The 24,768-nt window shown below is 40.0% G+C and overlaps 1 protein-coding gene across 1 annotated transcript in view; it reads left to right on the forward strand.

Annotated features, from left to right (window-relative positions):
- The window catches only part of negr1 (neuronal growth regulator 1), a 379,243-nt gene that overhangs the window by 185,859 nt on the left and 168,616 nt on the right, over positions 1 to 24,768 (forward strand). The window contains exon 2 of the mRNA XM_078407348.1: positions 24,340 to 24,572. Coding sequence (XP_078263474.1) covers positions 24,340 to 24,572 — 233 coding nt within the window. The remainder of the gene's footprint in view (positions 1 to 24,339; positions 24,573 to 24,768) is intronic.

A 24,768-nucleotide genomic window follows, 5' to 3' on the forward strand; every position in this document is an offset into this window, starting at 1 on the left:
GCCTGACGTTAATAAAATCATACTTCCCATGATTCAGACACAATGTTTGACTACTCTTCTCCCTTTCCTTAACTTCTTTCAAACTAACAGAATAATATTCGCTATTCCCAAAATACTGAACCACTGAGACTTTATCCCCTTACCTGTGTGCATTGATAGATACATTCTTAGTTAAACTTAGGGCACAAAATGCTCCCCAGGATCCAATTAAAAATTCCACCTCATTTCATCTTTTCAAACTTGGGTGACCCCGGTTAAAACATTGGGGAAGTTAAAATCCCGTACTACTATAACTGTATTCATGTTGCATCTCTTTGTGATTTGGCTATGTATCTGTGCCTCGGCGTATTTCTGACTGTTGGGAGGCCTGTGATCTAATTCCAACAAAACGATTGTCCTTTGTTTCAATGTAAGCTTTACTCTTAGCCTTCATTTGAGCCTTTGAAGACATGTCCCCCTCATTATTGCAACAATAGTCTTCTTGATTAATAGTGCAATGCCCCCTCCTCTTTTACATCCCTCCACAAGGCTCTACACTCTGTTTCAGGATCGGGCTTCCTCACCCAGAACCTAACGCCTAATGAAACCATGCTAGAGGACTCCAGTAGATGGATGGCATCCACATTCACGCAAGATAACTGCAGTTGTGGCAGGACTGTGGGTGGTAATTGTAGGCTGGAGCTTTGCTAGCAAGCGGTGGTCCAATCAGTTCATTGTAGCACCTCGGCGTTTGAAGATAGCTGATAATTCATAGGCATGTATTCATACCACCCCTGTTCGCAATAACCCAGAAACATGCTTATGGAACCACTATGCAAGCATCTTATTCTTGAAAAAGAATTTTCAATCAGGCGAGTTTATCTCATCAGTACATAAATCTTCATCTATCAGTTTCCTATGGATCTGAGTTGCTTTCAAGTGGCGTTCATATTTTCATTCATTGCTGCAGATGATAAGTGAAGTGAAGGAATAAAATGTAATTCCTAGGCAGAGAATAACATGCTTCCTACTGAGATCCCATTAAAAAAACATCCTTTGAAAGATTTCAAAATCCTGAATAGAACCAAGAATCGTCAGTATGTCTGTAGAGTAGACAGCTCACAGTCTGTATCAAGAACCTGTCTGATTGTGTGGAAGTGGGAAATGTATTAAAGCTGTCATGCATCGGACTGATTCAACTTTGGAAGAAATACATATCTCAGGAAGCTAAGGAGAAATACACACCTGAGTTGACTGAGATGCTTCAGTTCTCACTTTCACCAGTGTTACTTCCTTTTGTTCTTTCCTGAAGGCATAGTTTAAAACTTCACAAGCCCTTTAACACCTCATCCAAGACATCTATTTTTATGCTTCAGTTTAACCCAGAGGGTTTTGGCAAGTTATTCAACCAGAAGATATCACATGTGATGCTTTATCCAACATGTTCTTTCTTTCAGGGAGTAATGAAGAGAAGAAAATCAACCCATTTGTTCTCCATTTCATTCATTCAATGGATCTGAGGCAAACTGTCATACTCCAGCAAATACTCCATCTGAAATATGATAACAGAGTATATTACAAGGGTAAAACTGCATTATTTCAGGCTTTAATTACTTAGCGCGAGGTCAAGTAACCCCATTTAGTGAGGAGAGTGAAGCATACTTTGGTACAACAAAAATGGACTTCAAATTGTGAAGATTCTGTTTAAATAATTACGTATTTGACAAGAATGAAATGCACAATAAAGAGAGAAAGGAATTTCTACAAAGCATACTAAGTGAAATCATATTGGTTCCCAAATGTTGTTGAGAAAAGTATGCATAAAGGAATGAAAAATTAAGAGATTACTAACAAGAGACAGCATTGATCTAATATGCATTGTAATATCCTGATTAGGAATGCATCCATATTGTAGTGCATTTGATATTACCATGTCTACTTTAATTACTGCAATAATTGCACTGTTAAGCAAAGATAAGTGCGCATTTCATCCAGCTGCAATTTAAAAAGGTTCGGTGCAGGGTTCAAAGAATAAAATCACCACAAATGAAGCTGCAAATATTTAATTGGCCCACTTTGTATTGAGCAATTTTATAGTATGAGAGTACAAAGCAGATGAATTCATGCACAGTTAATTTAATTCTCTGAAACTATTAATGAAATGCACATTCCACTGAAATCCTGCTGACTATAAACTGAAATGAATCTATTATGTTTAGTTTAATGTGGTCCATATATAATAGTAAAGAGAGAGTTTGCTTTTTTGTCATCTTAGGCATAGACACTAATATACTTTCATAATTTTCTTTACATTTATCTAATTTATTCCACTTTCAACAGAAACCTTCTGTCCCGACTCGGTGTTTAAATAGCTTTTCTGAATAGTAGTGCAAACAGCACTGTGTCCGTTGATTTACAGCTAAAGTAGACACGAAGAGTAAATGGATGGGTTTAGAAACTTGGAAGATAAGATCAGGAATAGGCCATTTGGCCCATCACAACTGCCCCATTATTCAGCATGATCATGGCTGATCATCCATTTCACTACCCTGCCTTTCTTCCCCTTTGGCATCAAAAATTATATCTTGCTCCTTCTTTAATAGATTTGATGTCTTGATCTCTGTAAATGGCAGGGATTAGAAACATAGTAGGATTGAGGTAGGCCATTTGGCCTTCAAGTACAGGAGCAAGAATAACATTCAGCATGATCATGCTGACCATCTATTTCAATACCCTGTTCCTGCTCTCCCTCCATAGCCCTGAATCTCTTTGGCAGTAAGAAATATTTGTTGCTCCTTCTTCAGTATATATCTTGGTCTTTGCTGCCTTGTTTCATGAACAATTCCACACATTTACCTCCTGCTTGTGAAGAAATGCCCCTCATCTTATGGTTGTGACCCCTGACTCTCGACTCTCCAGCCATCGGGAATCCAGTCTGTCGTAGTCTGTTCCAACCTTATAGGTTTCTATGAGATCTCCTCGCACCTTTCTACACTCCACAGCCAACAGGCCAGATCCATCCAATATCTCCTCAGCAGCTGGTCCTGCTATCCCAGTTACAGTAGGTTATTCTGGTTCCTTTACTTAAATCCTCTTGCACTGACCAACATCCCATTTACCTTCCTAATATTTGCAACACCTGAACACCTCTCTGAGTAATTGATGTACAAGAATACCCAGATCTCATTGGACCTTCTCTTTTCACAATTTACTACCATACTGATAATAATTAAAACCAAAGTATATAACAATATTTGTTCACATTAAACAGTATCTCACATGCACTTGCAAGGTAACGCAACCTTTCTAAATTGCATTTGAGTCTCTTTGCATTCATCTCACAGCTCACAATCCTCCCCCCACCCGCCAATGCCCCCATTACCCCCAGCTTTGTGTTGTCTGCAAAGTTGGAAAGTCACTTTTTTTCCCCCTCAACCAAATTATTGCTATGTATGTATGGTGAATAGATGTGGCCCAACCATTGATCCCACTAGTCAGGGCCTGCAACTCAAAAAAAGGTCTGTTTATTCCTGCTTTCTTGGAGTTCAAATATTTAACTGGACAATGATTATGTATTCTATTAGTCCATCTGGTTTCCATTCCAGTCATCAGCAACTGTGATAAAGCATCCTGGCACTAGATCACGTTAGAGTTGACCTGCTCAAATCCTTAGCCATGCCTTTGTTACTTGAAAGCTTTTGGTCTTCTGACTGGCCTCCCAACTTCAAGCCTGCATAAACAAACTGATCCAAACTCTGCTGTCAATTCCAAATTCATACCAGGTAGTATTCATACAATACAAAATGCACACTGACCTATAAGGCTTCTGGGCCAGAAGTGCTTCAGATTTAAAGTTAATGCTTGTTTTGAAATTCTTCTACAACTTTGCTGCTCTCTTTCTCTGTATCCTTTTCCATCCATACAAACATCTGATATCACTGTTTCAAATCTGGCCAGGGGTATCTTTGTAATGCTTCATTCTTGGTGGACATGTTTTCAGCTGCAATAGCAACATTCTAAAGCTCTTGGCCTCTCAACCTGCCTCTCCTCTTTTTATGATACCACTTAAATTCTATCTAAGAAACCTTTTGGAGATCTGATCTAATACCTTCTTACAGTAGATATTAGATATGGATTTACAGTGGTGGTAACGATGTGGTACTGATACTGATGACACCAGAGCATTGAGGTTATGTTACTGAAGTGGGAACAGGGATATTTATATTCAATTAAATAAAAGTTCTGATTCAGTAATTTTTTTTTTCAAAGATTATCTGCTACCTTTATCCAGTTTACTTTCATATGGCGTTTGAGTTAGAAATATGATTGATTCCTGTAAAGTGCAATTTTGTTTATTACTGTTCTGCCAAGCAGATTAGGATGCTTTTCTAAGGTAGAAATGCCAGGAAAATGCCAGGCTGTATTGCCAAATTGTGTGTAATCAATATCTCAAATCATATTCTCAGCTAAAGGTTTTCCACTGTGAACTTGACTGTAGTTTGTAGGACACTATTTAAAATTAGTCCTTTCAGTTTATTGTTAATAAATCTTTTCTGTCCGTTGCTGTAAATTTTCACTTTTCGGAGGAGTGATATTTTGAGGTGCTTCACTGAGGAGCCTTGGAGTGCTCACGATTACTTGTAGTGCTCCCAAAATCACCCATTTTGGCCATTTGTAGTGCATCATGAAGTTGAAGAGCGAAGAGCAGCAATAGATAAATTGATAAAGGACAGATTACTGGTTAGATTATATGCTAGGTCTCAATAACAGGGCTGCAACGAATTTTAGTGGAGAGCACTTGACCTTAGAGCTCTTCTAGCGGGCATCAGCTAACTGCATGTAAACATGTCAAAGGAGTATCACTGTTCATTATTCATTTTTCTCTGAAGATTGCCTCTTAAAAACAAAATAAATAGTAGCGGGAGTGGGCCGTGTGGTCCCTCAAGCCTATTCCTTCACCAACAACAACCAAGACTGCTCTTCTGCTTCAATACCTTAGTCCCAACATTTTGACTTTGAATATTAGTTTAGTTTAGAGATACAGCGTGGAAACAGACCTTTCGGCTCACCGAGTCCACACTGCCCAGCGATCCCCGTACACTAGCACTATCCTACACACATTAGGGACAATTCACAATTTTACCAAGCCGATTAGCCGACAAACTTGTACGTCTTTGGAGTGTAGAAGGAAACCAGAGCTCCCTGAGAAAACCCACATGTTCACAGTGAGAATGTACAAACTCTGTACAGACAGCATCCGTACTCAGGATCAAACCTGAGTTTCTGGCACTGTAGGGCAACAACTCTACTGCATCCACATTCCTCAGGGCAGTGAATCAAAACCCTCTGAATGCAGAGGTTTCTCCTCATCAACAATCTGAATTTCTGTCCCCTGAGGAAATTCAGAGAGGCAGTTCATGTACAAATGCATCAAGACTGTCACCACTTGATTTTGGAATGCTAAGAGGCAAGTTAGGATTGTGCTAAATTTGGACCTGGCAATGATCATTTGCATCAAATGGAAGTCTCAACAGTTTTTTGTTAGACAAAAGAATATCATTGCTCATTCTCCCAACAAAACATCCAAACAATTGTCCAGAAAATGACTTAATTGGAGTTAATTGGAGGTTTCAACTGATCCACCACCTTTAAAGACAGAAGTCAAGGTTGGCACTGGATGTTTTCAAGTGTTATGAATAATGATGACTATTTGCTTCAAAGAGTACAGCTCACTAGGTACTGGTGGAAGCTGAGTGAGAACAAACCAGCCTCCTGCATTGCCACTCCCTGAGCTTTAACTTGAGTCCAGTGTGAACCAATGCTTGAAATGTATGCAACTGGTCAATGCACCTCTTCATCACAATGAGAAACTTCAACCTCTGCTACATAGAAAGGAAGGAGCAATTATCACCTGTAAACTCTAACATCCATAATTTATGCATCACAGAATATTTTCAGTTATAAACATATGTTCTATTTCCTTTGTGCTCGCGTTTTTGGTATGTTGGAGCTTTCTCAGTACAACCACTGTTGTGGGCTAGGAGACTGCTTCTCTTAAGCTCAATGCAGTTAGAATTAAGCAACAAATGCTGATTTTCCAATGATACCCACAAGTGTTGAGCTATAAAATATAATTCCCCATCATGACACAATTCTATATCATTACTCTTGATCCTAATCATCATAGTGTCCGCACGAAGAAAAGAACCAACCCAATCAGTTTGCCAAACATTTTCACAAATCAAAACAAGACCAAAACATTGACTCATCGATTATTCATTTGTGCTTTCCCTCAGAGCATTTCTTCTGCATGCCTTTGCATGCAATACTATTTCTGTACATTATTTCCATTTTGCCTGCAGCCATGCTGGTGAATAGTTGCTCCATTGCAGTTGGGAACATATAGATGGCTGTGAAGGGTGATGATGTGTGGGCCAGGATATCTTCAACAAATATACTGCCTTGCCAGGAATGACAGCAGGGCATAGCAGTCTGGTAGGCAAACCTCAGGGACATCAAAAACAGTCGTGTAACATGAATGCGGGTATTCGGAGAGGGGACAGTCCACTACACAGAACCATTGTCCTTTCTCATTCATGAAGTACTAGCCAAACAATCTTCCGCTGTTCAGCGACATCCTTAAATCTCCAGGCAATAGTGGAATCTGGCGGCATAGTGGCAGCAGCCTGAGTTCGTGAGTTGAATTTAGAGCTTCCAGTGCAACACTTGTGTGCTGAGAAACTCCTCATGAATGCAGCTTACTGAAATGGATGATCTGCAGAAATCTGCTGACTTTGAACTGAAACGAATCAATATTGTTGAGTTTACTGTGGTCCATAAAGAGAGAATTTACTTTTTTTGTCACCTTAGGAATAGAAGTTAATATTAATTCATAATTTTTTTAACATTCTCTCCCATTTCACGTTTCAGGAGAAACCTCTCGCCCTGCTTTTATTTAAATAAACGTTCTGAATAATAGTGCAAACAATACTGGGTTTTGTGGATTAAAGCTAAGGATGACACTTGAAGAGAAAATAGGTTTAGAAACATAGAAGATAGGATCAGGAATAGGCCATTTGGCCTTCTATGACTGCCCCATCATGGCTGATCATCCATCCATTTCGGTACCCTGCCCTTCCTCCTTTTGGCATTAAATATTATATCTTGCTCCTTTAATAGATTTGATGTCTTGATCTCCGCTGCCATTTTGGGGAATCATTCCACATATTGTAGACACAGCCCAGTCCTTCACACAAACCAGCCTGTCTCCCATCAAACCCCATCTGCACTTCATGCAGTCAACATCATCAAAGATCACTCTCACCCCAGTCATTCTCTCTTCTTCCCTTTCCCTCAGGCATGATACATAAGCTTCAAAGCGTGTACCTCAAGATTCAAGAACAACATCTTCATCGCCATTCCTAATCTCTTGAATAGATCTCTCATTTGCTGAGGATACATTCCTGCACTTCCAATCTACCTTGCTGTACCACTTGCATTTTGTTTAAATCTGCACTTTCTCTGTAACTGTTTCTACATTCTGAACTTTGTTTATTTTCTCTATTGCACTGCCTGTTGTACTCATGTGGAATGGTTGCACTCATGTACTTTGTGATCTGGTTGTATAACAAGTAAAACCATTTTTTTTCACTGTATCTCATTACACATAACAATAATAAACCAAACCAAACCAAACATCCATCTCCTCTGGGTGTACAATGCTCTCCACCCTGTGGCTGTGACCCCTTGACTCTGGACTCCCAGCCATCGGGAACATCTGCTTTGTCTGATCTGTCTCATTCTGTTCCAAAATTGAGGGTTTCTGTGTGATCCCTTCTCTCTTTATTAAACTCCAGAAAATATAGGGTGAACCTACCCGGTATCTCCTTTGCTGTTGGTGCCCTATTCCTGCTACAATGATATACTCTTGCATCTGTGATTTAATCCTCTTGCGCTGAAGACCATCATACCATTTACCTTCCTAATACTCGCTAACCTGAATGCTTCCCTCAGCTTTGTGTTGTCTCCAAAGTTAGAGATGTTACTTATAGTTTCCTCATTCAAATTGGTGCTTTAAATTGTGAATTGCTGTGGTGCAACCATTGATCCCGATGGCACCATCTTCATCACTGCCTGCCACTCAGAAACAGTGCGATTCTAGGTTGTGTACTGGACTGTGATTATGTATTCGAATTAATTATCAGGTATCCAATCTACTCATCGACAACTGGATAAAGCAACCTTCAAAACCTTATATTCTGGTGCTTTTCAAGGTCATTAGTGTAAATTGTAAACAATTAAGGGCCAGGAGCCAATATTGAGTTACATCCCTCCTGCCTGAAAAGGTCCAATTTATTCCAACTCTGTTTTCTTTGTGGCAGCCAATTTTCAATCCATCCTAATATATTTGTTCCAATACTTTGGGTCCTTAATTAATGGGCCTTTCTCTTATATGGCACTTGCCAAACATCTTTTGGAAATCTAAAGAAGCTACATCTACCGGTTGGGATTGGGAATTTACAATTCCTCCGTTACTTTAAATTAGGCCATATGTCATCTCAGAGATATCTCAGGCAAAGTTCTTATTTCTGGAATATTATAAGCCCAATCCTTTGATTTAAAACTTCCTCTTTGTCAACCACATGTGAATCACTTTTCATTATGGTTTTTTGTGCCTTTAATAAAAACATAGAAATATCGAAAAATAGGTGCATGAGTAGGCCATTCGGCCCTTCGAGCCAGCACCGCTATTCAATATGATCATGGCCTAAGATACTAGAGGAGCAAGATAGACCACTAGACCCTAAAAACCGTAGTATGTTATGGCGCCATTTTAGTAGGCAGAAACCTGCAGAAACATTTAAAAAGAAAAATAACAAAAATCTGTGAATTGATAGATGAGATATATTCTGCTTTTTTATGGTATCATCACACATACTGTTCCCCAAAACACTGATTACACTGCGAGAGGCATAGCGAACGGCGTGTTTTGCCTACTAAAATGGTGGACGTTACACTTCTTTGCGTACTACACTTCAGTATAGGTGATTTCAATGTAGTGGTTCATCTTGCTCCTCTAGTATCTTTGATCATGGCTGATCATCTAAAATCAGTACCCCGTTCCTGCATTTTCCCCATATCCCTTGATTTTATGCATTACATGAATTAGCAAAAGTTACCTTGAATAAGAGCACAGGACAATAGAAATTACTCCCATTTAAATCAAATTGTTATATGCGATTCATCTGCAAAAATAGTGCGGTTGTGGCACCGAGACAAATTGGGTTGAATTCCCTGTACCATGAAGATTGGGTTGGGCTCAACCAGGGGCTCTTCTAACATCTTCAAGAACATGTGTAGTTCCTTCCGCAGTCCTGAGTAATTCATGAAACCCATTGCTATATTTCACCAGTGTACCTCCCAGCTTCACTGGTTGTGGATGTATTAATGCCAAAATGGTTTGACCAGTCTTTGAGTGCTATGTCTATAAATAATGATCTTGGCTAGTTGGACAGGTTAAATGAAAATGGAGTTCAAACTTTATCATGTTGAAAAGTCATTTTGGGAAGTTACAGATAAATAGTAAAAGAACAATTGCAGTGGAGGAATAGAAGGATGCAAGGGTCCCAAAAAAACAAACTTTGCAGATGCTGGAAATTTGAAATAGAAAAATAGAATTTATCGATGTATCATGAAAGAGAAACAGAAATTATGTTATAGTTTGATGACCGTTCATCATAACTGAGAAAGATTAGAACTAAATAGGTTCTGCATTGCAAAGAAGAGGGAAGTGGAGGAGGGAATAATTTGTAATTGGGTCAGTGGTTCGGATGATTAAATGACAAAAAGCATGATAGTGTGAAGTGAAAGAAGCTGATGTTGCGATAAATAAAGAGGAAAAAGATCAGTTTGGAGAGATGTAAATAGGAGAAGCACAATAATTATATGAAATTGCAGAAGGGAAATATTGTAGATGCTGGAAATTGGGAAAAAAATAACTATTGTAAATATTCCTTGTCTGAAGATGTTGAATTCAGCATTGAGCCCAGAAGCTGCAATGCGCTTCATCGGAAGCTGGATGGCTGATACTTGAGCTTATTTTGGGCTTCAATGGATCTGCATATGAGGCAGAGTACAAAATCCAGAGCTGGAGTGGGATAGTGGGTTATCGTAACAGGTGACTGGAAGCATAGCCATAGCTGTGAGCTCAGTGGAGGTGTGGTGCTAATTAGTGTTAAGTCTCCAAATGCAAAGGAGACGACAACTAAGAATTTAAAGGTACAGAAATTTTAAAACAGGGCTTTTGAAAATGTGTGTTTTTATAAATAAAGGGATTATAGGCATTAAATATAAAAACAATGATGAACTTATATAAGGTATTGATTGGATCACAGCTGCAGTTTTGTCATCCCATTACATTAAATATACCGAGGCTCCAGAAACACAACATAAATTGCAATGATGCAAGAGTTGAGGAAAATCTTATGAAGGCACGAAAAGCCCATATTTTGTGGAGCAGTGTGATTATGGGTTAAACATAGAAACGTAGAAAAATAGGTGCAGGAGTTGGCCATTCGGCCCTTCCTTTATCCCTAAGAGTTAAATCTAACTCTCTCGAATAGAATCAATAGCAATATCAATGCAGTAGAATCAAACAATTAAGGAAAGATTTTAGGAGATCAACTGTGAACGTTTATTTCAATTGGTAACTGATACAACTGTTCAGGTTATTCTAAATGGAAGGTTGATCGAATATTTTTCATGTGGTAAATTTTAGAATACAGAATCTATTACAGACGTGTCTGTCAATGTAGTACAGCCATGACATTTAATAACCAAGATAACCATTAAAAAAAAGAATTACAGGTAAAGTACGTGAAAAGGGATGAATGATATCATATTTATGAGATATTTGGTTGCATATAAATGTAAAGTGTGTCCTGTTTCATTGTGGCTGTTTCGATGTTTATAAGCTGTTTCTCATTTAATTAGGATTTTTAAGGGTCTACTGTCTGTCTACCTGTAGCTGAAGATAAAATAACAGTTTGTGAGATATAATGCACAAATAGTTTCTGTTCTTGGCAGTATTACCTCTAAGGTCTCATTGTGCTTGGTTATTTTTGAAGGGTTTTTGTTTTGCTCTGGGATATAAATGTGTGTTTTTTAAGTTTTCTGTGACATTTATTCACTGATTTCATTTATTTTTAATGCAAGCCTTGGATAAGAATTTGCCATTTAGGGTATTACCATGTCCCTTAGGTTTAGCTAAGCATAATATTAAATGCAAAGAGACAGCTATTTTGAACTGTCTGTTGTATTTTGGTTTTTGAATTATGTTCCCTAGATCCTAAAAGTGGTGTATCTTCAAAGCCTTATAAAGTAAGCCTGCATTTCCACTCATGCAGGTGAATTTTACATTTGAGTTATTTTGCAAATCTTGTGGGACAAGCATAACATTCAGGAATGATAACATAACTATAATTTTGTAACTCCATTTACAAACATCAATTTTTGTTCCTTTTGTTGTGCAGACTTCTGATGTTTCCTCCATTTTTGCCCGAACACTCCCTATCCTGAATACTCTGTGCTGCCCAGAGTCATTCTCCATCAACATACATGAAGTTCTAAAGGAAATCCTGAGGGTTTCTACCCACTAACCAGTTTCCCAACACGAGGTCTCTGTCCGCTATTCCCCATATGCACAATCAGTAACCTGCCCATCTTGATCGTCTTGAAAGAATGAAAATTCTTTATAGTTGTGAAAGATGCAGGGCCTGTTATCTTATGCACACTACTTTGGATCTATCTTAGATTTTTTTTAATTAGCTGGCCCACTGCATGCTTTCAGCTTAATGCATCTTTCTGGCATGGAAACATTTTTTAAATTATATATTTAAAAATAATGGGTGGAACAGTGGCGCAACTGGTAGAGCTGCTGCCTTACAGCACCAGAGACCCAGGTGCTGTCCCCGTGTGCTGTCTGTACGGTGTTTGCACGTTCTTCCTGTGACTGCATGTGTTTCCCCCAGGTGCTCCAGTTTCCCCCACATCCCGAAGATGTGCGAGTTAGTAAGTTAATTGACTACCGTAAATCATAAGATCATAAGATCATAAATGATAGGAGGAGAATTAGGCCAATTAGCCCATCGTCTAGTCCGCCATTCAATCATGGCTGATCTATCTCTCCCTCCCAACCCTATTCTCCTGCCTTCTCCCCATAACCTCTGACATTTGTACTAATCAAGAATCTATATATGTCTGCTTTAAATATATCCACTGACATGGCATCCACAGCCTTCTGTGGCAATGAATTCCACAGATTCACCATACTCTGACTAAAGAAATTCCTTCTCATCTCATTCCTGAAAGAACGTCCTTTAATTCTGAGGCTATGACCTCTCGTCCTAGCCTCTCCCACTAGTGGAAACATCTTCTCCACATCCACTCTATCCAAGCCTTTCACTATTCTGTACATTTCAATGAGGTCCCCCCTCATTCTTCTAAAGTCCAGCAAGTACAGGCTCAGTGCCGCCAAATGCTCACCATAGGTTAACCTATTCATTCCTTGGATCATTTCTTGTAAACCTACTAACCAGCATATCCTTCCTCAGATATCGTGCCCAAAATTGCTCACAATATTCTAAATGTGGTCTAAACAACGCCTTATAGAGCCTCAGCATTAATCCCTGTTTTTGTATACAAGCCCTCTCGAAATAAATGCTAGCATTGTGTTTGCTTTATTTACTACCGATGCACCAGCATTCCCATTTCCCAAAACCTCCGATTTTGTATTCTCTCCACATTTGGAAAATAAGCTACGTGTTTATTCCTACTACCACAATGCATGACTCCACATTTTGCTACGCTATATTCCAACTGCCACTTCTCTGCCTACTCTCCCAATCTATCCAAATCCTTCGGCCGAGTCCCAGCTTTCACTACACTACCTGCCTCCCCACCTATTTTCTGAACGTCACCCATTCCCTCTCTCCAGAGATGCTGCCTGTCCCACTGAGTTACTCCAGCATTTTGTGTCTATCATGATTAGTATGTTTGCAGGTTACACTAAAGTGGATGGTATTGTAGATGATAAAGATAGTTATCAATGGTTATAGCAAGTTCTGGTTCATTTGGGCAAGTGGGCAGAGGAATGGTTAATGGAGTTTATTGCAGATAAATGTGTGGTGTTGCATTTTGGGAAGTCTAACAAGAGCAGGACCTTCACAGTAAATGGCAGGACTCTGGGGAGTGTTGTACAGCAGAGTGCAGAGACATACTGTCTTGAAAGTGGCGTCAGAGGTGGATAAGGTGGTCAAGAAGCCTTTCAGCACATTGGCCTTCACCAGTTAGAGTATTGTACATAGAAGTAGGGATTTTAGGTTAAAACAGTTCAATGCGCAAGTGTAGCCACAGTTGGATTATTGTGTTCAGTTTTGGTCACCCTTTTATGGAAAAGATGCTGTTAAGCGGTATAGAGTGCAGAGAAGATTTACGAGGATGTTGCTCGGACTTGACTGCCTGATCTACAGGGAGAGGTTGGACAGGCTAGGACTGTATTCGTTGGAGCCTAGGAGGATGAGAGATGATTTTATAATGGTGTATAAGATCATGAGGGGAATAGATAGGGTCGATGCACAGTCTTTTATCCAGAGTAGGGGAATCAAGAAACAGAGGACATCGGTTTAAGGAGGGAAAAGATTTAATAGGAATCTGAGGAACAACTATTTCCACTCTGAGGATGGTGGGTATATGGAATGAGCTGCCAGAGGAAGTAGTTGAGGCAGAAACTATAACAACATTTAAAGGCATTTGGATCAGGATATTGACATGAAAGGGTTCGAGAGATATGGGTCAAATGCATGCAAATGGGACTAGTGTAGATGGGGCACTTTGTTTAGCATAGGCAAGCTGGGCAAAAGGGCCTGTTTCTGTATGGTTTAACTCTATGACTCTTATTGTAAGGGAATATCTCAGCATTAACTTGCTGAGGTAGAGTAGACCAACTGGTTATTAACAGTTTGTTTTTCATCATATTGATAACAGTACCTTACTTGTATCAACTAGCACCTTGAATCACATGTTCAATTCCAATCATGGCTTGATGGTCAAATGAGTGTGCCAGAAAACAAATGTACACTTCAGATCTTAAGGATTGTTGTTCATCTTTCCATTGAATTCAACACTGTTTTCACAGATGTTGTTTTCCTTCAGTAGGACAATGTGCTTGTAAATGTAGCTGCCATCAGAATAATAGTATTGTTTTGGGTCTGTTCATCTCATTTAATGCCAGCAATTTTATCTGTTGATGGTTTCAAGTATTCAGTCCTGGCCTGGTGTTCATTTTTTTCACTGATTCTAGACCCACAATATCTTGTGCTTTTACTTCATCAAATTCAGTTCTCTGCATTACCAACTCTCGATCAAAATCAGCAAATTCACAATTTATGGCAAATTATCTCAGTTACATGCAATATTGAACTATTGTTTGCCTTATTCGCAAAATGCTGGAGTAACTCAGCAGGTCAGGCAGCATCTCGGGAGAGAAGGAATGGGTGACGTTTCGGGTCGAGACCCTTCTTCAGAAGAGTCTGAAGAAGGGTCTCGACCCGAAACGTCACCCATTCCTTCTCTCCCGAGAAGCTGCATGACCTGCTGAGTTACTCCAGCATTTTGCGAATAAATCGATTTGTACCAGCATCTGCAGTTATTTTCTTATACTATTGTTTGCCTTACTCTTATTTCATATACCACATTCACTCTCAGCCTTTTGGCAATTGAAGAAAAGGAGTTTACAAGATCATGGTTTCAGATCTGGCACAAAATGCATAGTCTACTGGTAGCAGTGATCCCTGCTCTTCTTTATGCATTTGAGACCTGGACTATCTGCAGCAGACACTTCAAGGTATTATCTCAAAAATATCCTTCAAATTCATTATGAAGTATAGCAAACCCAACATCAGCTTCCCTTCCCACCCAAACCACCCCCTCCCCAGGTGCCTTACCCCTGCAACTGCAGGAGATGTAACACCTGTCCTGATACCTCCTCCATCACATCCATCCATGGATCCCAGTAGTCCTTCCAGGTGAGACAGAGGTTCATGTGTACCTCCTCTAACCTCGGTTACTGCATTAAGTGCTCCTGATTGGGGCCTCCTTTACGTCAGCGAGACCTAACATAAACATTTTGCCAAGCATTTACACTCAAACCGCCAAGGCCTGCTGGATCTCCTGGTTGCTAACCATTTTAACTCCCCTTCTCATTCCCATACTGAACTTTCTGACCTGAGCCTACGCCATTGCCAGAGTGAGGATATACGCAAACTGGAAGAACAAAACCTTATATTCCACTTGGATAATTTAACCTGCTCAATCTTTCCCTACAGCCCTCAAGTCCTGGCAACATTGTCGTAAATTTTCTCTGCACTCTTTCCAACTGAGTGGCATCTTGCCAAAGCAGGGTAACCAAAATGGAACATAGTACTCCAAGTGCAGCTTTACCAACATCTTGTACAGCTATAACATAAAATCCCAATTTCTGTACTCAATTCTCTGACTGATGAAGGCCAGTGTGCCAGATGCCATTTTCTCCCTGCGATTCTACTTTCCGGGAACTATGTACTTGTAATCTTAGTTCCTCCGAAGCTGAAATCCTCTCCAGGGTCATTCCATTCATGGTGAAGGTCCTGCCCCGGTTTGACTTCCCAAAATGCAATACCAAACGTATCCAAATTAAACTCCTTTAGCCATTCCTCAGCACACTTTACCAGCTGATTAAGATCATGTTGTAATTCTTGATAACCATCTTCACTGTCTATGAAAACAGCTTTCTGTAGACTTACTAATCATGCCTTGTACATTGTCATACAAATCGTTGATATAAACTACAAACAGCAATAGCCCCAGTATTGATCCGTGAGGCATGCCACTAGTCATAGGCTTTAGTCTGAAAAACAACCTTCTACCATTGCCCTGTGGTTCCTTCTGTGAAGCCAATTCTATATTCAGTTAGCTAGCTCACACTGGATCCCATGCGATCTACCCGTTCAGAGCAGCCTACCATGCAGAATCTAATCAAAGGCCTCAGCCCATTTAAATAGCCTTGCCCTCATCAACACCTTGGTTACTTCTTCAGAAAATGCAATCAAATTCATGAGATACAATCTTCCATGCACAAAACCACGCTATCCCTAATCAACCCCTGTCTTTCCAAATGTATGTGTTTCTTATCCCTCAACCTCCACTGTCCAATCTCCTCTTAGCCATAATACCCTTTAATCCAGGCAGCATTTTAGTAAACCTCGTTTGCACTCTCCCCAAAGCCTCCAGATCCTTCCTGTGATGGGGGAACAGAACTACAGACGTTTACTAAATACGGCCCTATAAAAGTTTTATCAAGCTGCAACATTGTTTTCTTACACACTGCACCAAATGAAGACAAACACACCCTCTGCTTTTTTTACCACTCTATCTAAATTTACTTGTGTTGTTACTTTCAGGGAGCTATGGATTTGGGCCCCAAGATCCCTCAGTTTTTCTCAATGCCGTTAAGAGTCCAGCTGTATAGGACCCTTTACATTAAGGAGGAGACAAGGAGACACACCCAAAATGGGCAGGTCCTTCAGTATATCCAGCTGATGGGTCTTGATAATGACTTTTGGCTTGACTGCTATTTTAACTCCAGCCTGAGAAGGGAAATGGTTTTCTTTCCAGTGACACAAGAAACTGCTGCTCCGAGAATTTTGAACAAAAACACTCAAGTGCTGGAGTGACTCAATGGGTCAGGCAGCATCTGGGGAGGGAACAGGCACGCAATGTTTCGGGTCAGGACCTTCAGATCAAAAACATCACCTGTTTATTCCCTCCCCAGATGCTGCCTGACTTCCTGAGTTCCTCCAACACTTCGTGATGTTCGTTCCAAATTTAGGTATCACAAAATGCTGGAGTAACTCAGTGGGTCAGGCAGCATCTCTGGAGAGAAGGAATGGGCGACGTTTCAGGTCGAGACCCTTCTTCAGACTCCACATCTCCATGTCTCGACCTGAAATGTCACCCATTCCTTCTCTCCAGTGATGCTGCCTGACCCACTGAGTTGTTCCAGCATTTTGTGATACCTTTGATTTGTACCAGCATCTGCAGTTATTTTCCTACACTTCTTTCCAAGTTTGGTACATTGCAGAATGAACCAGAAAAAAGGAAGAAACCCCCCAAAAATTATATTGTTAATCGGCTCAGGACAATCTGGATAAGGTGAGCTTCTTAAAACAAAAAAACCTATTTGGTGAATTGTCAAACAAAATGTTACACCAAGGGCACATGAATTTGGGAGCATTTTATTGACAGTTTTGGTGAAACCATATCTGGAGTACCGTGTGAAGTTTTGTTCCCTATATCTGAAGAAGGATATCCATGCTTTTGGAGTGATGCAATACAATACAATACAATACAATATATCTTTATTGTCATTGTACCCAGGGGTACAACGAGATTGGGAATGCACCTCCCATACGATGCAATAATTTAAGTAATTAACAGCAACCCAACGAAACGAAACAATTGTAACAGTTTTTAGACAGGGTAAAGTGCAAGTTGATCTATGCGTTGTGGCCATCCGGCTCAGCAGGACCGGTTCATAGCAGCTATGGCCCTGGGGATGAAGCTGTTCCTGAGTCTGGAGGTGCGGGCGTAGAAGGCCTTGTATCGTCTGCCCGATGGAAGGAGTTCGAACAGACTGTTGCAGGGGTGTGAAGAGTCTTTGTGGATGCTGGTGGCTTTTCTGAGGCATCGTGTGTTGTAGATGCCCTCCAAGTCTGGTAGCTGTGTTCCGATGGCCCTCTGAGCTCTATGGACTACCCGCTGTAGAGCTTTCCTTTCTGCCTCCGTGCAGCTGAGGTACCACACAGGGATGCCATGCGTTAGGATGCTCTCTATGGTGCAGCGGTAGAAGGTCGTCAGCAGCTGTTGGGGTAGACCAGACTTTTTCAGTGTTCTTAAGTAGAACAGTCTTTGTTGTGCCTTCTTGACCAGTGCAGCAGTGTCATTGGACCATGTTAGGTCCTCCGAAATGTGAGTGCCCAGAAACTTGAAGCTGGACACTCTCTCCACACTGTCCCCGTTGATAGAGATCGGGGCATATTCCCCGTTATGTGACCTACGGAAGTTGATGATCAGCTCCTTGGTCTTGGCGGTATTTAGGGACAGGTTGTTATCCGAGCACCAGTCCGCCAGGTTCTGCACCTCCGCTCTATAGTTTGTTTCATCCCCGTTGGTGATAAGCCCGATCACCGTTGTGTCGTCTGCAAACTTGACAATGGTGTTGGTGTCGAATGCAGGAACACAGTCGTGTGTGAAGAGGGAGTAGAGCATGGGGCTCAGAACACAGCCCTGTGGTGTGCCGGTACTCAGGGTGATAGTGGAGGACAGGTGCGTGCCCATTCTCACTGCCTGCGGTCGTTCCAGCAGGAAGTCCAGGATCCAGTCACATAATGACGAGCTGAGGCATGGCTGGTGGAGTTTGGTGATGAGCTTGGTGGGGATGACCGTGTTGAAGGCGGAGCTATAGTCTATGAATAGCATCCTCACGTACGTGCCCTGTCTCTCTAGGTGAGTCAGGACAGTGTGAAGAGCCAGAGAGATGGCGTCCTCTGTGGATCTATTTGCCCTGTATGCAAATTGATGTGGGTCCAGTGAGTCAGGGATGCTGGATTTGATGTGTGAGAGGACCAGCCTCTCAAAGCACTTCATGACTATCGGCGTTAGGGCAACCGGGCGGTAGTCGTTCAGGTTGGAGATCTTGGTTTTTTTCGGCACCGGAACTATGATAGCCGACTTCAGGCACATGGGGACCATAGCCAGAGATAATGACAGGTTAAAGATCCTGGTGACTACCTCAGCCAGCTGTTCAGCACAGTCCTCCAGTACCCTTCCTTGAACTCCATCCGGTCCTGCAGCCTTGCGTGGGTTGACCCTTTGCAGAGCGCGTTGTACCTCCTGTGTGCTCAGTTGCAAGACCTAGGGTTAAGAAGCAGAATAAACAACATTGAATCATATAAATGCAGTGTAAGGTCCTGAGATGAGAAAATTGTCATATAAAATGGAATAGAATGGTTTCCCTAGGGTTAAGAAGCAGAATAAACATCATTGAATCATATAAATTTCACAGATAAGATAGATGCTGAAAGACACTTTATTCTGCCTTCTAATTCCAGAATTAAGGGATCTGGGTTCAGAACAAGATCGATAAAGTTTTGGATTCAAAAGCAATACAAAGTGATGAGAAGTGGGCAGACAAAATGGCCTGGACAATTCTCCTGGATCTTGATAATGCAAGAAAACTAAAATAATCTAAATGTAGGAAGTACATCGCATATCAGTAAATATTTGAAAGAGAGACAAAGGTAGTTCAATCTTGTGGGATATATCTTTTATCACAATCTGAATGTCTTTTATTTGAGGGCTACTCATTCTTACAAATTAAATAGAAATAAAAATTCCTACACAGGTACAGCTGCAGTTATTAACTAGGGCCTGTGGCTTTTTCATCACAGTCCATGTAGGTTTGTGATGCACTTTTGAAAAGATACTTGGCCAAATGTGCTTACAAGATTTTAAAAAAACAGAATCCTGTAGTGGAATATGCTAACTTTTGAATTGTGTTTTTTAGTTAACTGCAAGATTTTAATGATTTGAAATTTTAGTGGTTATCAATAGTGATATGCATGGTTTATAGCACTTGTAGCTGCTCAGTATATAATCCGTGCTCTCTTTGATGGACTGCAGTTCTCCTAAAAAATCAGAAATAAATTGCATCCTGTAATTGAATATGTCAAAGTATGTGTGTGTATAATTCACGGTCTGCATAATGACACATGGCACACACATAAAATTACATTGACCTCCAGTATTTGTTTAAAACGAGCATGAAATTTCAGGGTTAAGCTCCTTCATTCAGTCATTGAAAAATTATTTTACAAATGACATTGTTTACTTAGAATGAGTTAATACATTGATAAACGTTTCATCAATTTTAATGTATGTAATTTTAATTTATTTATTCTTTTGGTGCATTATACTCATATGTTTTCTCGAAGATAAAATTACTACCGGATTTCTTTGTGGTTGGATCTTGGGGAGCACAAATAATGCTCCAGGGAAGTGTTTTACTAACTTCACTGTGATCGTTACTTCCAATGTCTGAATTGTGGCAGCCATCATTTGTCGGCATCATTGGTGAGGTGACAACACTTGGCACTGATGTGAAGGAAAAAAACGGCCTGTATTTTTAGAGTTCTCAGTTAAAAAACAGGAGCCGAAAGGCTCTACTTTTTAGTTTATTTTTAGACATTTTACCTAGAACAAAATAAAGATTGGGACACAAATAGCAATCTAACTTAATCAGAATTTTGAAAGAATTATCCTGAGTGAGTTCAACTGCACAGAAAAAATGATTTCCAGTCAGAAAGTATTGGTAATAATGATTGCTTGCACACCATTAAAAACTTAGTTGTATCTCAATTTGCAATGTTAAAACCTTGGCAACGATGTTTTCATTGAGAATAGTGGATAAAATGTCAAAATGCTCTTAATTTTAGTGATCTCAAGATGAAAGCTGGCTGTGATGACTAGAGCAATGCATTGCGTGAAAAAGCAAAATATCACTGACAGCAATTTCCACATTTTTTGTACTTAACCAAGGATGTGTAAAATCAGAGGTGGATGCTAATTTTGCACTGCAATGAAGGCGATTACTGGCAGTTTTGCCATCAAGATTTCTAAAAAATCAGATTCAATGTGTCAAAGAACTCTATCAGTTTATTTTTGAACTTTGCACCTAAATGAGTTTTCCTTGCCAGTGACATTTATTAACACTTTGAGCATGAGCATTGTTTATTGAACATCGCAGTTAAAGGCTAAGACAATGTGCACTAAGAGCAACTCCAGGTATGTGAGGCTGTCCATCAGAAGCATTGGTTCAGTAAATTATTGCTTTAGCAACAAAGCACTTTGTAAGTCATCAAACTGATGCATGATTGTCTGAACACACACATGATGGCAATACCAACTGTGGACTTACTTACACATCTGCAAAACAAAATCTATAAGTAAAATGTTCTAACAAGCCCTGCCCTGGTGGCTTGGTTCTTTGGGGGATTTCATGCCATGAGAAATATATTTACCATCTCTATTAACCAACATTTTTACAACCTCCCTAATGTGACCAGTTTTATACGGTTTCAAAAGTGAAAACTTCTGTTTAATGTGCAGTGAATCAGAAATGTGGGCATGTTCAAGATCCAAAATGGTTTGAATATCCAAGCACTGGAAATCCAGGGACTGAATTGAAGGATATGGATCATGTGCAGGCAGATGAGGTTTGTTCATCTTGGTATCATGTTCGGCACCAATATAGGGGGCCAAAGACTGTACTGTGTTCTAAGAATATCCTCAGAGTCAACTTCAGTTTCTAAGGTCACTGCGGTGATCCGTAAAAAGAGATCTTTAAAATTTCAAGCAAGTTTGAGGGTTGAGATGAGAAACTGACTGACCTTGGAAGGAATGTAAGGAATGGAGTGAGGTGTCCATACCAATCCTCACCAAAATTATGTTAGGCTTGGACCAATCTCCCTTTTAAGGAGATGCAGCAGAATAGGACAGAAATTCCTGCCAGTTCCAACCAAGCCCCTATCCTAGTCGATATACCTGTTTCAGTCATGACTCCATGGTAATGTTGCACAATGTCATAGCTGATCCAAGTGGGTGAATTTCTGTCCACATACCACCCCCAAGGACCTCTTGGGTTAATAACCAGGAAGGGATGGTTAAGGGCCAAAAATGTACTTTCATTGCTGGGTGCCATTTCATTGCTGGGTGCCTGAGGCAGGCACTAATTATCATTTCAATACAGTTCTACCCACTGCAATAATTTAACAAAAATGTTCCTGGGGATCAAGGGAGGGGATTCAAAGGGTTAAAGTGAGAACTGGCTGTCGTTGACCTATCTGCGGCTTTATGTTATTGGGGTTGGGATGATCTTAATTGATCAATGACAGATCATCTTAATTGATCAATGACAGATAAACTAAGTAGGTGAGGGAGGGGGATGTTGGAGAATTGAACAAATTGGTGCCTTGGGTCTGAAAATGGGTAAGTTCAAACCAATCAATACTCTATATTGGCAAATGGTGTTGGGAAGAATCAAGACCAATTAGCGCCTTGGTTTGAGGTGAGGAGGGAGAAATATTTGATGCATTCGTTGGGGAGGTGGGAGATAACCAGACTGATCAACCTCTTGAGTAGGGCAGAGTCGAGGAAAACTTTGAGATGAATCATCTTTCCTACCAGAAAAAGAATCATTTTTCAGTTGAATATTGCTGGAGAAATTAAGTATACAGCTGAATTTCTTGGTACCATTATTCAACAGGTTCCTGTAGGACTTCAGCAGGAGCCTATAGAAACAGAAATGCCACAGAATACAACACTTTATGTCGTGCTGATGAGGAGCTGCATTGCTTCAAATCTCAGACTGAGATCTCCTCGCCTTGCAGAGAGGAATAAAGTATTCTCACATAAGAACTCAAAGAGTGATAAATGTTATTGGAATCCCAGCCAGCATTCTTCCTCATCCAATACCCCAAACCTAATTAACAATGCATTAATTCATTCATTTGCTCTTGGTAGCACCTTATAAAATTGAACAAAAAAAAAGATATATTGCTTTAGGATATATTTTAACATCATTTATGTTTGGACGATTATTTCTTTTTTCTAAGATAAACACAAGAAGGCTTGTATGGACTGATTCACAGTCCCAGTGTCCCCTGCTTGAAACAGCATCCACAGAATGCATTCCTGCAGAAATTGTGTATTTGTGAACTCTGATTATCTGTCTGTTTTAATTAACTTTTGTGAAATTGGGTGACTGGATCCTGTTACAAGAAAGTATTCCATTAGGTCAATTTATTCCACATTCTTCCACCCTACACCTTATCCAATTAAACTTCATTTTAAGGAAACGTCTCATCCAGTTTTCTTTGTACACAAAAATAAATCACACAAAACTAATGAACTATATTTTCTGGATTATCTATTCTTATCTGACTGCCTTCCCAAGTAAGAATTTTCCATGGTTTCAGGAGATGAACAGTCATTTGAAATTCTGCATGGCATTTTATCATCTATTCCATTTATTCTTAAAATTCAAAATCACAATCTTAGCGAAACATTAGCATTTTTAGACAAAACATTCAGACTGCAGAAAATTAATTACTGTTTTCTCTATTGTTTCCCTACTTTAATGATATGGAAACAAGCTCAAATGCATTATGTTCTATCATAGGCTAAGCTCACATTAAAGAATGTTAAAGGTGTTGGAAAGTAACATTGTAAATGATAACCTAAAGGTCATCGTAAATCATGAGGATTTCCTAGTTTTCATCCCATTTCTGAAGAAGAATATGGCAAATTGTGTTGGCTGAGCATGCTCAGTATATCAGACAGATAAATTTGATGCCATGAGGTGTATTGTTGTTATTATCAATTTATTTTTACTTCCCATCTAATTGATGGGACAAAATTGCTGCCACTAAATGGGAAAAGCTTGTTTTTCACATAATTGGTAATTTTATCAATATCAGCTTATTCACAATGGATTTATTTGTATTAGCCCCAAAATTGAAATTAAACTTCGCCAATTCCAAGTTAAAATCAGACAAATAAGTTAAAGAACTGCAGAGTATTTAGGGCAGCACAGTGGGGCAGCAGTAAAGTTGCTGCCTTACAGCACCAGATACCCGGGTTCGTTCTTAACTACGGGTGCTCTCTGTATGGAGTTTATACGTTCTCCCTGTGACCACGTGGGTTTTCCCTTGGTGCTCCGGTTTCCTCCCACACTTCAAAGACAAGCAGGGCGGTAAATCTTATAAGTTGTCCCTGGTGTGTATGATAGTGGTGGTGTATGGGGTGATCGCTGGATGCCTGGGACTCGGTGGGCCAAAGAGTTTGTTTCCGTGCTGTATCTCTAAAGTAAACTAATGTATGTTAGCAAAAAGCTTTGATGGAAAATTGAGTTTTCTTGTCTCCAATGAACCAAACTGTACAAAGAATACCGATAACTGACAAGAGCTAGCCTTTGTCACAGCAGTGAAGCCTTGTATTAAGATTAAGACAGTATTCTGTTGAAGTGGAGGAAGCATTACACTGCAACTTACCACATTGTTCCTGGGGAAGATGAGCTGACAATGTAGTTCCAGCTCTCAAATGTGAGACGACTCATGTTAGGCATGAGATTTGTTAAAAAGGAAAACAAAATGAATTAATTTACACTAATGGAAAATTAAACATGTTGATTTCTTTCATTATTTATAGATGCTATCTTGAAGATGGTACTTCGAAGGGAGCATGGTTGAACCGGTCCAGCATCATCTTTGCGGGGAACGACAAATGGTCCGTGGACCCGCGGGTTTCAATCGTGTCAAACACTAAACGAGAATATAGTCTTCAGATTCAGAAGGTTGAAGTCACTGATGATGGCCCATACACCTGTTCAGTCCAGACCCAATATAATCCCAAGACTTTACAAATGCATTTGATAGTGCAAGGTAAGAAACGTGGAAACATTGTGAGGGATGCATCAGAAAGAAAAGGACTTTATTAAGCCCTTGATAGTTCAGAAATATATAATGATTAACTGTCTATGGACATGCTTTATTTACTCAATATTCTTCCCTCTTCTAAAGCTGATTTCTGAGATAAAAATCCATTGGCTTTTGGTGCCAGTGGAAGAACTCATTGTCG

The sequence above is a fragment of the Rhinoraja longicauda genome, chromosome 11 (assembly GCF_053455715.1).
Source record: "Rhinoraja longicauda isolate Sanriku21f chromosome 11, sRhiLon1.1, whole genome shotgun sequence".
In the NCBI taxonomy this organism is placed as follows: Eukaryota; Metazoa; Chordata; class Chondrichthyes; order Rajiformes; family Arhynchobatidae; genus Rhinoraja; species Rhinoraja longicauda.